Source organism: Petromyzon marinus, chromosome 44 (assembly GCF_048934315.1).
Source record: "Petromyzon marinus isolate PM22_M1 ecotype Great Lakes invasive population chromosome 44, UKy_Petmar_22M1.pri1.0, whole genome shotgun sequence".
NCBI classification, from domain to species: Eukaryota; Metazoa; Chordata; class Hyperoartia; order Petromyzontiformes; family Petromyzontidae; genus Petromyzon; species Petromyzon marinus.
The window spans coordinates 2,162,549-2,178,609 of record NC_133710.1 but is presented as its reverse complement, the minus strand read 5'-3'; the positions used below and the strand labels follow the sequence as shown (position 1 = coordinate 2,178,609).

The 16,061-nt window shown below is 47.7% G+C and overlaps 1 protein-coding gene across 4 annotated transcripts in view; it reads right to left on the bottom strand.

Annotated features, from left to right (window-relative positions):
- Positions 1-16,061, bottom strand: part of LOC116951993 (uncharacterized) — a 250,555-nt gene that overhangs the window by 25,832 nt on the left and 208,662 nt on the right. The window contains exon 1 of one of the 4 annotated variants that reach the window (XM_076073916.1): positions 2,102-2,923. The exons of the other annotated variants lie outside the window; for them this stretch is intronic. Within the exon in view, the coding sequence (XP_075930031.1) occupies positions 2,102-2,173 (72 nt within the window). The 5' untranslated portion in view covers positions 2,174-2,923. Of the gene's footprint in view, positions 1-2,101; positions 2,924-16,061 lie in introns of those variants that run through there. 4 annotated transcript variants of the gene reach the window in all.

Here is a 16,061-nt window from a genome sequence, read left to right as displayed (position 1 = left end):
ACTCAGTGACTCACTCGTTCATTCACTCATTAGGTCACGCTTGCACACCAGACTCGTCCTGGTCTCTTGAGTTTTCACCTGGATAATTGTCAGAATAAAGCTGAGATTACTGTATCCTGATGAAAATCCAAAGCACTGACCCTGCACGGTGAAGTAAGTTCAACAATCCCCGTGACCAACACGCAGCTTTGAGAGACCTTTGTCCGCTAGTGGATTGAAAAAGGATTGAAAGTCATTAACCGTCGACATGAAAAAAACGTATAAAAACACTCAAGACTTCATAGAACTTGTGAGAAATCAGCACGTCGAGGGGCAGGATATGTTCGCACCAACAGACAGTACCAGGAAACAATAAGTGATGATGATGATGAGTAAGTGATGATGAAACAATAACGACGTTTCAATACTTCTAAGATGACTTCAATACAACCATCTCTATAACGCACGCCCAACCAGCAGCCAAACACGTACACGAGTCTTAAACAAGAAGACAGTAAATTAGGCCGACGTATAAAAGTGAATTAATGAGAGCGACGAATACTCAGTAAACCTGCAACAACGTTCGGCCAACACCGGCACGTGGCCACAACCATCGGTCCAACGTTGTTCACCCAACGTTTCACGTTTGCTGGGCAATGATCTGCTGTTTTGCCGCAGGTAATTAAACAAATTAAAACCGAGCGATGCTGTTAGGGCGCTGCGGTGGCGAGATGTTAACTACCTCGCCTGGTATGCAGGAGGTCGTGGGTTCGATCCCGACCCTGACAACCTGTATATTTGAAGTGTGCGTGTTCTCCTCGTGGTCGCGGATATTTTTCTCCGGGTCCTCTAGCTTTTCTCTCCACGTTTATGATCAACAAGCACACACGTTTACAGTATTTGGCTGCTATAAATTCCCACATGATGATGATAAGCCACTTTGTTGAGCTATCATTTGTGGCCAGGTCGCTTCTGAAAAAGAGCTCTATAACTCAGTGGGGTCCATACCTGGTGAAATAAAAAAAAAGTTAAATTTAGTTTAGACTTGCAAATCGGAAGGGCGTGAGTTCAAATCCCAGGCAGGGGTTGCCTCGGCCCACGAGTTGTTGCTCTGGAAACCTGGAGATCGTTGATCGATGTTCGGTCGCCAAGATGATGGCACTAATTTGTGACTTCTCACTCAACAGTGGGCCGTGTGAAGGCTGCCATCGTCTAGCCCCTATCATCTCCCCCCCCGGTATCTTGCGATGTGAAATGCCCCTTCCACAGGAATGTGGAATGTCAACCACCAATCCGGTCAAAACGGAGGCTGTAAAATGAAGATGAGTATCACATCACCATCGTTTCACTTCAACTTTTAGCATAAGATTCGTAATTATTTATATTTTTTTTTACTATCTATGGAGGCTTGCTTTTGATAAGTAATATTTTAAAATACTTTTTTTAAAAACACGCTTTAATGAAATGTACCGTACGAGTAATGGAAGAACTCCATGACTCCAGGAAATGGGCCCTAAGCTTGCCATAAAGTAAGGGGCCCATGGTGATTTACAGCCAACGTCAGTTGAGCGTGGACAATAGACCCAAGCCGAAACATAGCATATAAAACATGTTTAAAAATAGATATTTATAATTTTGTAATGATAGAATATAGTATTGTCATCAGTATGACATAAGTATACCAATTTTGCTGTCGATACCACATTGAGGAAGTGGGTTAAAATTGAGTTACAATATTTGAGGATACAACAACAGAGTGAGTTAATAGAAAGCGTGTAAAAAGATTGTTTACAAATATATTTTTTATGATAGAATATAGTATTGTCATCAGTAAGACATAAGTATACGAAGTTAAATATAAAAGCGTATCATAATAATGACGCCGGCGACAACAATATGTCCTACTGCTGTTGCACGTCGCTTCACAGATTCGTCAAGGCAATTCGCCTTTTGCAACCCACAAAAGTGCGCAACTATTTAGGTGGCGGTTTCCTTTTACGAAATTAACCAAAACGAGCCCGCCGCGATTGTTGTGTGCTCTCAAAGGCTGTCCCCACCACCGCCGCCGCCGCAACGGTACAAACAAAACAAACGATTTAGACCGGACGCAGAGGGCTTTTACCTGTGCGCCTTGGTCCCACGACTGTAGCAGGACCTCCCAAGGGGACTGGTATTTAAGTTTTGGTAGAGACATCTCCGTCGTGAGCAGCGCCCTCCCCGCCTCTCACAACGCAACACCGCCCGACATTTGCTGCCTCCCCTCGATGGGCCCACGTGAATCGCCAAAGAACGGGCCACAAAAGTAATAAAATAAAAAATATATATAAAATCTGTCGCCCGTTTCCTGCCGACATTCACGAGAAACGCTGCAAGTCGCCCACTTGCTTTCTTTTTTGTTGGTTTATTTTGCGTCCGAAGGGGGGGTGTTTTTTATACATATAAATATACGTAAAAAGTAAAATAAAAACGCGAATGCATCACGCGCGCCGCCGATTCGCCCTCGATCCCGTAAACAATTCTTCTTGCGGCTTAAAACAATTTGTTGTTGTGGCGCCGCGCGCCTGCGGCCTTACAGCCGGCGAGAGTCACCGGACACTTTTGCGATGCGCATTCATTATTCAACCAGCCAAAATGGGTTTACATTCTCAACTAAAAACGGGCAGTCGCCCGTCCCCATGCACAACACATTCTCACGACACAACCGCGCGGGGCCCCGCTGTCAGCTGCCCCACCATCACCACCACCCACCCCGCCGCCGCTCCACGAAAATTAGCGAGCTAAGACGATAACGAAATAATCTCGCAAAAGCCACAAGGGGCATTGCTTCGTACGGAACCTTACGTGCGTCTATCGGCTGTTCTCCTTCACACACTCACACACGAAGGGTTGTGTGAGTGTGTGTGGGGGGGGGGGTAGAGACCCCCACTTCTTTGTCTCGACACCACCACCACCACACGGCGTTCCATTCTCAGCACGACCTTTCAACTCCTGTCGCCATAGGGACGTCGCCAACCCAGAGAGAGAGAGAGAGAAGGGGGGCCCCCCCTTCTCTCTCTCTCTCTACAATCTCAACACCCCCCCCCCCCCCCCACAGAGCTGATCACATTTCTTAATCGCTGCTCAACACAACGGGGACAACTTTTTTGTGTCGAACGCAAACCAAACAACAACACAAATATATATATACCCCGGTAAGTGTCGCGGGTTCCCCTATCCCTGGGGAGGGAGGGGAAGCACGTTGCCACGGCGGGGGGTTACAGTGTGGGCTAGAGGGAGTTAATGTTTTATGTTCTTTATACGGAACTGCTACGCAAGCACGGAAGGGTGAAGTATGGTCAAAGGACTGTCCCCGCACCGGGACTTGTACAGTGCGAGGACACCCTCAGCCGGTAGTAGTTTTTTGAAAAAGGGTCTCACATGTATACAGTACACTTGTGTACACACGTATACGTGTACACACACTGTGCACATGTACACAGTGTGTGCACACAGTGTGCACACGTATACGTGTGTACACAGTGTGCACATTGTGTACACACGTATACGTGTGTACACAGTGTGCACATGTACACGGTGTACACACGTATACGTGTACACAGTGTGCACACGTACACAGTGTACGCACGTATACGTGTACACAGTGTGCACACGTACACAGTGTACACACGTATACATGTACACACGCCTGCTGTGTTATGGGATCCTCGCGGTGTCTATAAGAACTGCACCGTCGACGATGAATAATGATTCGTGAACGATATCGAGAAATGCAGCATCTGAAATGTCTCCCACTTTTCAACAGTTGGATGATGCTTCTAGATTTGAAGCTTTCGTGACTGCAAGGATCCATACTCTTTGGTTCTATTCGGTAAAGTCACGTAGGTAAAAAAAATTAAACTAATTTTCAATGGTACAGTAATTTTTTTCAAGTACTGTAGTGGTATCCCAACTTTCACAGCTGCTTATTTCTCTCCACTCCACTCACTCCACTCCACTCACTCACCTCACTCACTCACCTCACTCACTCCACTCACTCCACTCACTCACACTCCACTCACTCCACTCACCTCACTCACTCCACTCACTCACTCCACTCACTCCACTCACCTCACTCACTCACTCCACTCACTCACTCCACTCACTCCACTCCACTCACTTACTCACTCACCTCACTCACCTCACTCACCTCACTCACTCCACTCACTCCACTCCACTCACTTACTCACTCACCTCACTCACTCCACTCACACTCACTCACTCCACTCACTCACCCCCCCATGCTGGTCCGTCACGGTCCCCACCCGCTCCTGGTCCATCATGGCCCATGCACCTCCTACGTACATCATGCTCATTTCTATGCTAATTCCTTTGTCAAAGCGTTTTGCTTCCTCCCACACAGCTTAAAGGACGCGACCTGGGCTTGGCTGTTTTCACTCCAACGCTGTCCTCATGACAGCACGGTCCCTTCACCTGATGAAGGCCACTTGTGTTGTGGCCAAAACGTCGTGATTTTTGTTATTTTATTTTTTACCTATGTGACTTTACCGAATAGAACCAAAGAGTTGGATGATGCTTCAAATCGAGACAATTTCACCGCTTCAAGTAAAACTGCTGCTGATGAGTCATCATCATTGGCCGTGATCGATCCACTGCTGGATGAAGAAGGCCTCGCCAAGTCATTGCGATCCCAACAATCCACCTGGCACCTGCAACATGAGCCGACTTCATCGCTCCATCTCCCCAGCGTGGACGGACCACTTGGACTCGTTCCTGGCGTGAGGACAGCGGCCTCCCCCGCGAAACGAGCAACGCTCATCGCTTGTTAGCAAGCCCTGAACCTGGGGTGTAAATTCCACATTCACACGGCAGGGTCCAGGTACATCCATAGAACGCGCCTCCCCCGTTGACTTGCCAACGATTGAACAACCCATTTAGTTTGCGTGACAGTACGAAGGAAGGCAGGCAGGGGGGCCGCATGGGCACAAATCACGAAACAAAAACTCGACACGTTCGGTCAACAACACTGCGCCAAACGGGGAAAGAATCGTGGACGTGTAAAGAAGGGGGCAACGGGGTCGGTCTTCTTCACAGCAGAGACAGAGAAAGACCGCGTTACCGTACGAACGAGTGGCTTTTTTACAATGATGCACGCGAGCCCAAGGATCATTTTGTACGGGTCAACAAAAGGGAACGGGACAGATGAAATGCAATAGGAAGTAAGCGGAAAAGGATGGAGATGGAACGGAGAAACTTGTGCAGAGATTCACGGGGGGGGGTTGAGGATGAGAGAGAGGAGGTTGCATCAGGGCGGTGGGGCGTGCAAGGGATGAATGGGCCGGTAAGAACCACCAAGCAGCAGGATTAGAACTCGCAATGTCTCGTCGCGAGTTTTCACAGACTGTAGGGGGCAAGTGCTGTTAGCGAGCAGCGCCTATGAAGGCACGGCACGGCACACGAAGGGGGGCGGGGTGGCCAACACCACGCCCGGCCGCCTTTGTCTCCCTCGTGGCGATGTTTTTTTTTTAACGCATAGCACCGGCTACTCAATTGGAGGCCCAGGTACCGGTTCAGATAATCGTCACCGGTGGTGGTGGTGGTGTTGGCCGTGAGCGAGAATCGAACTCGGGTGGCCGGGTTCGTAACCGCAGTAACAGCAGCCTGCCTACAGGAGGAGGCCTCTGTTGCCTGCACTGTGTGTGTCTGCATTTTTATTGCAATGTTATTGTTCGTGAACGTATTTCCAACGTTGAATTGCAATCTCTTGGTGAGAAAGACGATTACTGCGAATCAAATTACCCGTTAGTTTTGCCAACCTGAAAATGTAATTTATGGGAGTATAAATAATGACAACTCGTGAAACCTTTCCCTTTCTACCTGTGTATATATCCATACATAAATGTGACTCTCTTAATTTAAGCATTAAATGTCTCAATCCACTGCCAGATGAGGGCCTCCTCAAGCCACGTGGGTCGTCATTTGACCATACTTCACCACGCCGGCCAGCGCGGAATGTTGAAGGCAAGGGAGCAGATATGGGGAGCATAGAATCACGGTACAACAATTGATCATTACAGCACGGGCCCTGTCAGCATCCCTGCCCCGCAGCCTCCGATAACAACCTGGCATGCATAGTGGTCACCAAATCCAAAGATCTAGGCTTACACCTCATTAGCTTAAGATCTGACGAGATCGCAAACTTCAAGGATCATTCGGTCACAGGCGATGTGCGGTGATGTCTCAGCCACGTGGGGGCTCCAGCCCCGTGCTGTATTCAAGCAATGCTTTGCGATGTGACCACGCAGCATTACACCGCCACATCACTCAAACTTAGGCCAAGCCAAATTTAGAGCAGAACCGTATCTAGGATGTGGTTTTGCTTCATTGCGAAGCCACTTTGGCCCAGTCAGGTTGAGAACCATTAGCTGGCTGCACTCGAAAACGGTTTTAATAACTTGGTTGCTAAATCCTAGATTGGAATCCAGTGGCTGGCTCAGTGCTGCTGTCCCTCCCTAAGCCAGCAAAGTCTCATACAGTGCAACCTTAATAGACAAGGGCACCCAAAGCTGCCCGAATCCGAATCGCCGGTGAATAATTGAAATCGGAGAGGTAATGCAGCCACCGTCATCCCTGGACCTGCGGGACGATGCTTCGACTGCCCGAGGCCGGCACGGAAACATTACGTCCAAACTCAAAAATTACGGCAAATATTGACTCTGTGCGTGTGCGTGCACCCAAAAAAGACATTCTAACCCGCAGATGGGCCTTATCTGACAGTGCTGCCATCACACATTTTTTTTGAATGCACAACTGCATTGTTCCGCTTAACCGGATGGGGGTTACGCTCAGGTGAGAAGAGGCGAAGGGCTTCGAGTTTAAAAAGGTTAAAGTTGACATTGTCGTGATCAATTTCCCACCGAGGAAGATACAATAAGTACCACCCTGTGGTCCCAGCACCACTTGGTTGGAAGTCAACATTGGCTGTCCGACGATAAGAATTGTCCTCAACACAGGAATGTGGAAGTTTGCAACGCTCAGAACCGCCAGTGAAAATCAACACTGCTCAACGATCGTGACTGACCTTTTTGTTTTACTTTACCAGGACGTCACGCTCTGATAAAATACCGTTCGCCTGAATTGAATTTCTAACAATATAATTTAAACTTGTAACACGCCACTGCGCAGTGTACGCTCACTCTCAAGGAGAGAGAATAACCCAGGGGCGAGAGGACGAGCCACAGCCGAGCGGGAAGGCAGCAGCAGCAGCCACGCGGTGGTGTGCCAACGCAACCAACAATTGCCGAAGCTCTGCGGTCCTCTATATTTTAAGGTGTTTATCGGCCAATTAACGAGTGCTTGAATGTAGTAGGAGGAAACCGGAGTACCCGGAAAAAAAACCCCACGCGTGCGAGGGAGAAGCACTCGATCCCGTACAGACAGAGCAGGTGGAGTCCACATTTCTGCTGTCACCGCCTTCTCCTTGTGAGCCAGGGGAAGGGAGTTTCAACAAAATGTGAGATATACCAACCCTCACCACTACAGTCCTGGATTACAGGCCATGTGCATAGCCACCATAACCCGGCGATTACAGGCATGAAACACCACCCAGCTCACTAACGCAGCGGTCATCCTACGGGGGGGGGAGGGGGGAGTGGTGGGGGAGCCTGCACCCTGCCACAGGAATGTGGAACATCCATGGCTGGCTTAAGAGCTGCAAAAAGCGACGATGAGCAGAGACACGCCAATGCTTTTGGTTCATAAGACACGTCGAATCTGAATAGCTGCGTGGTGGTTGTTGTTAATCACGTCGATGATCATCATTAATGATAGCCACTATTGGACACGTGACAAATTACCCACGCGTTAAAGATTTAACCTCAGCGATTTAGAGTGCGCCATTAAGTAAACGCTTTATCATATCTTCGCTTGTGGCATCTTAATTCGTAGCATTAAAATGATCGACCGGTGTTACATCACGTGGTCGCTTCTTCAAGGTGTATATTAACACGACCCACGAGAGCCTATTTTGAAAATCTCAAAACTGAACGTGCAATACAAACTTTCCGTTGTTATTTTTATTTTTTATCAGCTCTGGGTGTTTACTGAAAAATGCATTGAGAACCCAGTCGTGAGTGTTATTTAGTAAGGCTGAAACCATCCACTGTCATCACAATTAAATTCATTTCCACAACTCAGTCATAATTCAATCCAATAATTCCTTGTGGCTGAAGGGGTCACGTTAATCAATTACACACAACTTACACAAATCAAAACATAGGATTACTTACACGGCTTACGAATAAATATCAATCGATACGTCTGCTTATACCTCTAAATGTTAGGGGCATTATGAAGCCAGGGTTTCCTTTCATACGTTTGTCTCTGTGTTCATATCACGGGCGGTGGTGGCTAGGCACGTGGCCTGCAACCAGCACTGTGCAGGCAGCAAGCGGTGGTGTATCGCACATTACACGCAAATTGCTTGCCACAAATGTGTTTGGGTGTTTGGGTGATTTGTTTGCCTTTTCTTGTACTTTGCACTACTGTCGTGTTTTTGTGCTGTTTGTTGTTGTAACGTTCTTAACCACCCCTCCTGGACATCTGTGAAAAAGAGCTTTATTGCTCATTGTATTTCTCCAGTTTAAATATTGTGATACTGAACCACAGTGGCTTGCTCATCTCGTCCATGAACATAAACCATCACGCAACATCCGGTCATCCTCGCAGCGGCTTTTGGCAGGCCATCGAACAAAGGCGGTTACGACTTCACGCTCTTTCAGATGCGCTTCTGTGGCCGTCTGGAACGCTCTTACTTCCGATAATAACAGGAAGCCAATGGGTCTATGCACCTTTACATCTAGATTTTAAAATCTCATTGCATCAGAACCGCTTTTTGTGTTTAGTCCGTTGTCCGTCGCCCGTCGCCCGCACCTCCGACTGGCACGGCTGGCCTTACGCACGGTGTGAAAGAAGTTCAACATACACACGTACGTAGAGCAGCGGGGCGATAAGATGAACTCCGCCAGCACCACAGATGGCACCGATCCCCCAACTCCGCTGCCTCGCCACAGCTAACGGTGGAGTCGCCCAGGAGTGCACGCTCAGCCCTTTGTCAATCCGCTGCTGGATGAAGGCCTCCCTCAGGCTGTTGAGACTCGGAGCCCTTGTAATTACTTGCCATGTTACGCCGGTTTAAATGAAATGTTGTGTTCATCATTATCATCATTAATTGCTTTCACGCTAGAGGTGTAACAATTCTCCCTTGGGCAGAAACGATACATTTGATTTGTTTGCGATTCTAGGGTCACAATTACATTTAAAAAAATCTATTATTATATGTTTTGTTACATTGTTGTGAATGTAGTGGCCTCTAGTGGCTGCAGGGGGAGGGGTGGGACGTCATGAACTGGATTTCATAAAACACATTCCGAATGTAAAAATTAAAGCTCCTTGTAGGTACGAGGCATATAGCGATAGATGTGTCATGTTTAGCAATCCATGTTATCTTATATTACCTTGTTTGCCCGTCCTAGGACGGAAGCTGCAATATTTACGATTTTTTTTTTTATCAGAGTATAATTGTATCTTGTGTAAAAGTAATGGCAGTGAATCCTGCACGAAAGAATGTCATCAAACACTTCACTGCATTTCACTATAACACTGTATTTAACTGACCAAATTGTTCAAATTCACTGCTCTGATACTTTATTCTCCTCTGCTTTCGCTCGCTGGGGTTGAAATCAATTGGAATTCGATACAATATCTGGAAAATCACCGAGAAATGTCTATTTTATGATAATTTAGAAGCATAAATTAGACTTACCTTTTTTCTCAAGTGCTGAAGAAATAAATAAAGACACCAAATGTATTTATTTGAATCACTTTAAATAAAGAAACGTCAAACTTAATGCGAATTTGCGAAAATATATATTTCCGCACGACCTTCTGCGTTAGTGTAAAAATCCACCCGCTCATGATTATTAATGGGGGGGGGGGCATGTGGGGTGACGTCAGACGTTCATGATTATTAATGACGGGGGGGGGGGTCCATGTGACACAGACATTCTTGGCTCATTATAATAGTAACTAGCCTTTTGCCCGTCCAAGGACGGGTGTATTTCAATAAATCTGAAACTTGCAAGCGAAAATCAGACCGCGACGTGATATTCAATGCATCAATTCGTGTGCAGTTTGTAAGGGCGCGGTGACACAGACCTATTTCATTTAAAGGTTATAATCCCTTGTTCATCATGACGTCCTTTTTAATTCTGTGTCTCAACAGCGTTACGGAGATCACGTGACGTGAGGGTTCTGCCTTTGTAGTGAGGGTTGTGAGTTGACGCTGAGGAGGGGGAAGGAGGCACCTGCCCCCCCCATGTGGAGTGACGTCACCCGCTAATTATTATTAATGGTGGGGGGGTGTCCATTTAGAAGACGTCACCTTATAACGACTATTAATGAAGGGGGCTGTTCGACGTGGAGTGACGTCACGCGCGGGACACACAGACATTCTTGGCTCATTATAGTAGTAAATAGATAGATTTATATATAGTTCCTTATTCAAAGGTGCTTTACAATAATGCAATTGTAAAACGATGATAGTGGCTGAGATGAAGAGCGGGGGTTGTTAAGAGTGATTGTGTAGTCATGGTGACAAGGGAAGAGGCAGGGGATGTTAAGGAGGGGTCGTGATCAGGGTAGGGGTTGTGGTAGTGATCGGGGTTGGGATAGTGATCGGGGTTGGGATAGTGATTGAGGTAGAGGTAGAGATAGGTGTAGTGATGGGGGTAGAGGTAGGGGTTGGGATAAGCCTGATCGTAGCTGGGGAGTGGGGACAGGGAGTAGCAGGATGATGATGCTGCTGCTGCTGTGATAGAAGAGATGGAGGTTGTTTTAAGGGAAGAACGGAAGCGGGCGAGTGAAGCCGATTGTGCTCGTTGCGACTTAAGCACAGTAGTATATGCAAATTCGTTGCAATTAACGTTCGGCTGGGCGACACGATAACTGGGTAAGCACGCTGTGCTTTTTTATCTACGATCAGTCACTGAGGATTAGCGATGGCGTTAATTAAGAAAAAGATCTTGGGCGATAAATAACGGTGCGCTTGCACAGGACAACGGGGAGAGATCTTCACAGCAGATGGTGATGGTGTTGGTCGTGGTGGGAACTTTGATGCCGACGGGGATGCAACGCACAGCCTTGTTTTACCACCGTTAAAAACCACGTCGAAAAATATATATAAGATCACAAATGTCTCCCTGCTCAAATGAGCCTGGGGAGGTGCCCATCTCAATTTGTGACACTTAGCCAGAGGTTACAATTCCACATTGCCATGGTAGGGGCCAGTTACACCAGGAGACAACTACCGCTCACTTCCTGCAAAGTAACAATCACTTCATCATCCCTGGAAAAATGATGGGCTAAGTGGGTCCACAAGCGAGATATGAACTCGCAACCTCCTCCATATGGGTCAAACACTCTATCCACAGATGTGGTGAATAATCGAAATAATAATGTACGGCCCTTTGTCTATCCACAGCTGGATGAGGGCCTCCCCTATACCGTGAGGGCTGTGGGGATTTATGTGCCCAGACTTCTCCACGCCGGTCAGCGTGGGTTCAGCTGGGCGGTGGTGGCTACGCTGCTGCACGTGGCTGCATGCAATCCCCCAGTGTGGAGGCGGCAGCAGCGAAGGTTGGCGAATCACCACACAGATGTCGTGACAATCCCTTCCCGTGGGCGTCGAGCAGCAGTCATAATACCCTGGCTCGCCACGAGAATGCGGTACAGTAAAAATGTGGAATCCACCTATGTCTGTCTGTATGGGATAGAGTGTTTCCCCCTCGCACACGTGGGTTTTCTTTTGCGTACCCTGGTTTCCTCCCACATGTAAGCACTAATTAATTGACTGATAACACCTTCATATATAGAGGACCGCAGACCTTGGGTAACTGTTGGCATCGGCTCACCGCTTGGCTGCTGCCTTTCTGCTCATCTGTGGTTCTTCGCACCTATACTGTGCAGGACATTACAAGCGGAAATTAAAATTATATTGCAAGATGCTGACATGCGGTGTGTAAACCTGAAGTTTAACCTCACAGCCGGGCGAACACCGAGTGTGGGAATTTCGCTGCGGCATCAAAGGCAACACACTCTGCTGAATAATCAAATATTTTGGGGTCACCCGCGTTACTTGATTCAAAGTCAGCTTATCTGCAAGGGATGTCCGCTCAGGAAGAAATATTCCTTCACGAGAGTCGAGCAGAGGACATTGACCATTAGGTCGAGGAGGGGGGAGGAATAAACGCTGCACGCTTGTAAGGCCGGATGGGGAGCGTGCACATGTTAGTGCCTGTACCTGCTACGTAGGTGGTGCAGTGCTCACGTATGTATGTTGAACTTATTTCGCTCCATACGTAGCGAACCCAAACACAAAATGCAGTTCTCAATAAAATTAGTATTTAATCTACATTTAAACGTGCACAGATGCAGTGGCTTCCGGATATCGGAAGGAAGAGCGTTCCAGACGGCCGCAGAAACACGTCTGAAAGCGCCGCGCGATGCGGCGACCGCCGTCCTTTTTTTTTCGATGGCCAACCAAAAGCCGCTGCACTGCGAGGCTGACCGGAGATCACTTTGCTCGGATCCCATACGCCTGCGTTTGATCCCTGTCCATGCACAACGTCAGTGGCGGGCGGTAACGGAACCTGCCCTGATCGTCCCCGTAGGTTGACTCGGCAGCCGTCAAACGAGTGCCTGGTGCGGCTTGTAATCATCAACTGTGGGGAGACAGAGGCGGCCAGGCGAGGCGATGTGCACATCACTCCCTTTAGGTGCTGCGTCAGCATTAATAGGTGCTCGCTAAAAGGACTAGCAAAACTACGGTATTTGTTTGTGGATTTGTGCGCATTTCGCAGTAGTGGAGGGGTGGGACTGTCGTGGGTATCACACAGCGCCTGCATACCCGGCGACCCGAATACAATTCCTGCTCACAGCCAACATTGGTGACACATATCTAAACCGGTCATGGGTCTTCCCTACGTCAACTCAGCCTGAAATGAGTACCTGGAACAGTGCGAAAACATCATCACGGTGGGGACGAAGGCGGCCGGCGGAGGTGACGGCCACCCACCCACCCACCCCCTTCATGTGCCGCGCCAACTTTAATAGGCGCTCGCAAACAGCATTTCCCCCGAACAATATTTTAAAGGATGCAGGGAGATCTTTGTCTTTGTTACACAATGTACGAGACAAACAGCCCTGCTGTGGCCAGCCAGCTGGGTTAACATGGAAGCCAGTAAGGGCGAGTTTAGGCTGCACAACACCAACAACGTTGGACGATTAACCTCGGACGACCTTCCTTAACCCTTAAAGAGTTGAAAACTTGAACACCACCTTCAGAAAAGTCACAATGTCCTATGAGCCGATTTGCACTGCAAGGAAGTGTAAGATATGGCTTTTCGTTGAACACTGATTAATGTTTGCAATATTTTTAATTTCTCGTGTGATTCAGTGTTCACGTTTCTTTTGATCGTGTCACGTTGACGACAACCCAGCGGGGGGGGGGGGGGGTGTTGCAAATGAGACTCATTCTGGTCTCTTGAGTTCTCAGCCGGTTGAATAAATTCCACTTCAAACTCTGCCGTCCCACTGTAGGAAAAAAAGAGAATCTCCACCAAGGCAACTGAACATATATACGGCGAGTCTAAAATGTCGGTAGATTTACAACCATGGCAAGACCAACCATAATAAACAACTGGATTTACGGACGTGGGATTTATGTTCAATGTGGAAACAAAATGGGGAAGAAAAAAATATTTGCTCAACCGAAATTTATGAAAAGCTGACAAGGGAGTTTTAAAAATGCTTGATGACATCGTTATTTTCAGCTTTTGCTTACAATTCAACGTTTCAAAGATCACAGAGATGTAATTTCAATCACAGGGATTAGTGCAAAAAGAAAATCTGCTTACATCCGCCACTCCTTGCCGCAACCGCTCCCTCTGCTCATTCTGCAATAAGCAATTGGGCAACGCTCACCTTCCATATCAGCAGCCTTGAGCTAGCCAGTGTGCGGAATTCCACATTCCTATGACTTTGACCAGGCTACACTGAGCATCAACTGTTGACGTCTCTCAACGTGGCAGTCGTACTCACCCACGTCCCAAATGAGATATATTCAGGACAACACCTCCGATTAGCACGGTTGGCTACGTACGGTACGAAAGAAGATACACATACATACATACACACACATAAAACGTAAGAGGATATTTTCTATTGGGCCAACGATGCGGTGAACGGCTTTTAGGCTCGACTCCCGCACGGTAACAATTTGCGTGAAGACATTGTGTTCACCACACGCTTTTAGACCGTTTGGCTGCCAAACGTTAAGCCACTTTCGTTGAGCTGGCATTTTTGCGGCCAGGTCGCTTCTGAAGAAAGCGCAATAATAGTCACGTGGCTTAACAAATAAGCGAGCCATCGTCGAAGCCACCGCTCCACCGCCGGCGGCTGCGTCTCTTACTCGGAGAAAATTGCGAAGCTGACACAATTAGTAAAAATTCGATTCGGGTTGTCCCCTCGTTGTTCACGAACTTGCTGTCCGCGATTTTGGTTTTCCGCGAATGGCATCTGGAACTCTACGTGACTGCATCGAGAGAGAAAGGAAGTGATGAGATAAAAGAGACGAGAGATTAAAGGGATGATCGGCAGCATCATTTTTATTTAAGGTAAGTGAATTTATAAACTATTATTTAATATTCTTGGTTCTTTCGGTAAAGTCACATTGAAGGGAAACAATAAAGTAATAAAAGATATATATTTAATATATATTTTTATATATTTTATTGTTTCCCTTCAACGTGACTTTACCGAAAGAACCAAGAATATGAATCACTGCAGTCACGAAAGCTTTAAATCAAAATATTTAATACTTACACTTGTATTTACTTGATGTTAATTATAACCAAATTGTATTTCTCTTGCGATAATTTTTATGCATTTGATAGCTTATATATGTAAGGTCATTAATTAAAAAGATTTCCGTAGGCCAAATACAATTTTCTGTAATATTTGCTATTCACGAGCATTTCTGGAATGTATCCCTCGCGAATAACAAGGGAGTTACTCTCCTCGTAAAAATCCTCGCATTTATACGGCGCTCAAGTTCCTCAGCATCTCAAAGTGCCTGACACCAACATCGCATCTCAACCACTGCAAGGGCACCCCAACCCCACCCCAGTCACAGCTGTCCCTGTGCATTACGAGGTGGTTCATCACCTGGCCTGCAAAGTGGACATCAGCCTGCCAGGAGGCAGCGATGGCCGCTGCTGTGTGCAATCCCAGTTTCTAATCTGGCCCGCAATGGCCAATAAACCGTTCGAATTACCGCATGGGGATCTCGAGCATCCACTTTGAAGCCGACAGCACGTAGTAATTTACGGTTTATACACCTTCAGCGTGAACCACTTTGAAGCAGACGCCACGTAGTATGCTACGGTTTAACGCACCCGCGGTATTAACCGGGGCGGCCTGCCGCATCGGAACCGCGGACCTACGCACCACCGCCGGGCCGCCGCGTCACCGCCGCCCAGAGGTTGGTGGCTCACCGTTCCCACGGCTCGCCTGGCACCCCACCCCCCCACGCACGAGGTGGTTGCCGAGCGAGGCCCCCTGACGCGTTGGGGTCATCCTTGAGGATGTTTTTTTATGTCCACGCCTGCGTTTGTCTTTCCTGCGGTGACCCCCGTGTTTAATGCACCCTCTGGGAGTGGGGCTACTCTCTCCTAGAGGTCGAGCCGTGCGTGCTAACAAAACAATATTGTCACCCGTCTCCATCGCCTCTACAATCTTCGGTAGTTTCAACCGCATTGTCTGCGTTTATTTATTTGCTCTTAACACGTCCCTGCGGTGGGCCGACGTGGCCGAATGGCTCAGAGAACGGAGCGCTGAGCTCATACCGGCCGGGATCCTGGCTTCGTATCTGAACCAGGTTCTCAAGTGCAGCGAGTTGGCGATTTGAGACTAATCACCGATGGCTCCACACAACGAGCACCGTATTTAAATAAGTTTTTGCACAAAGG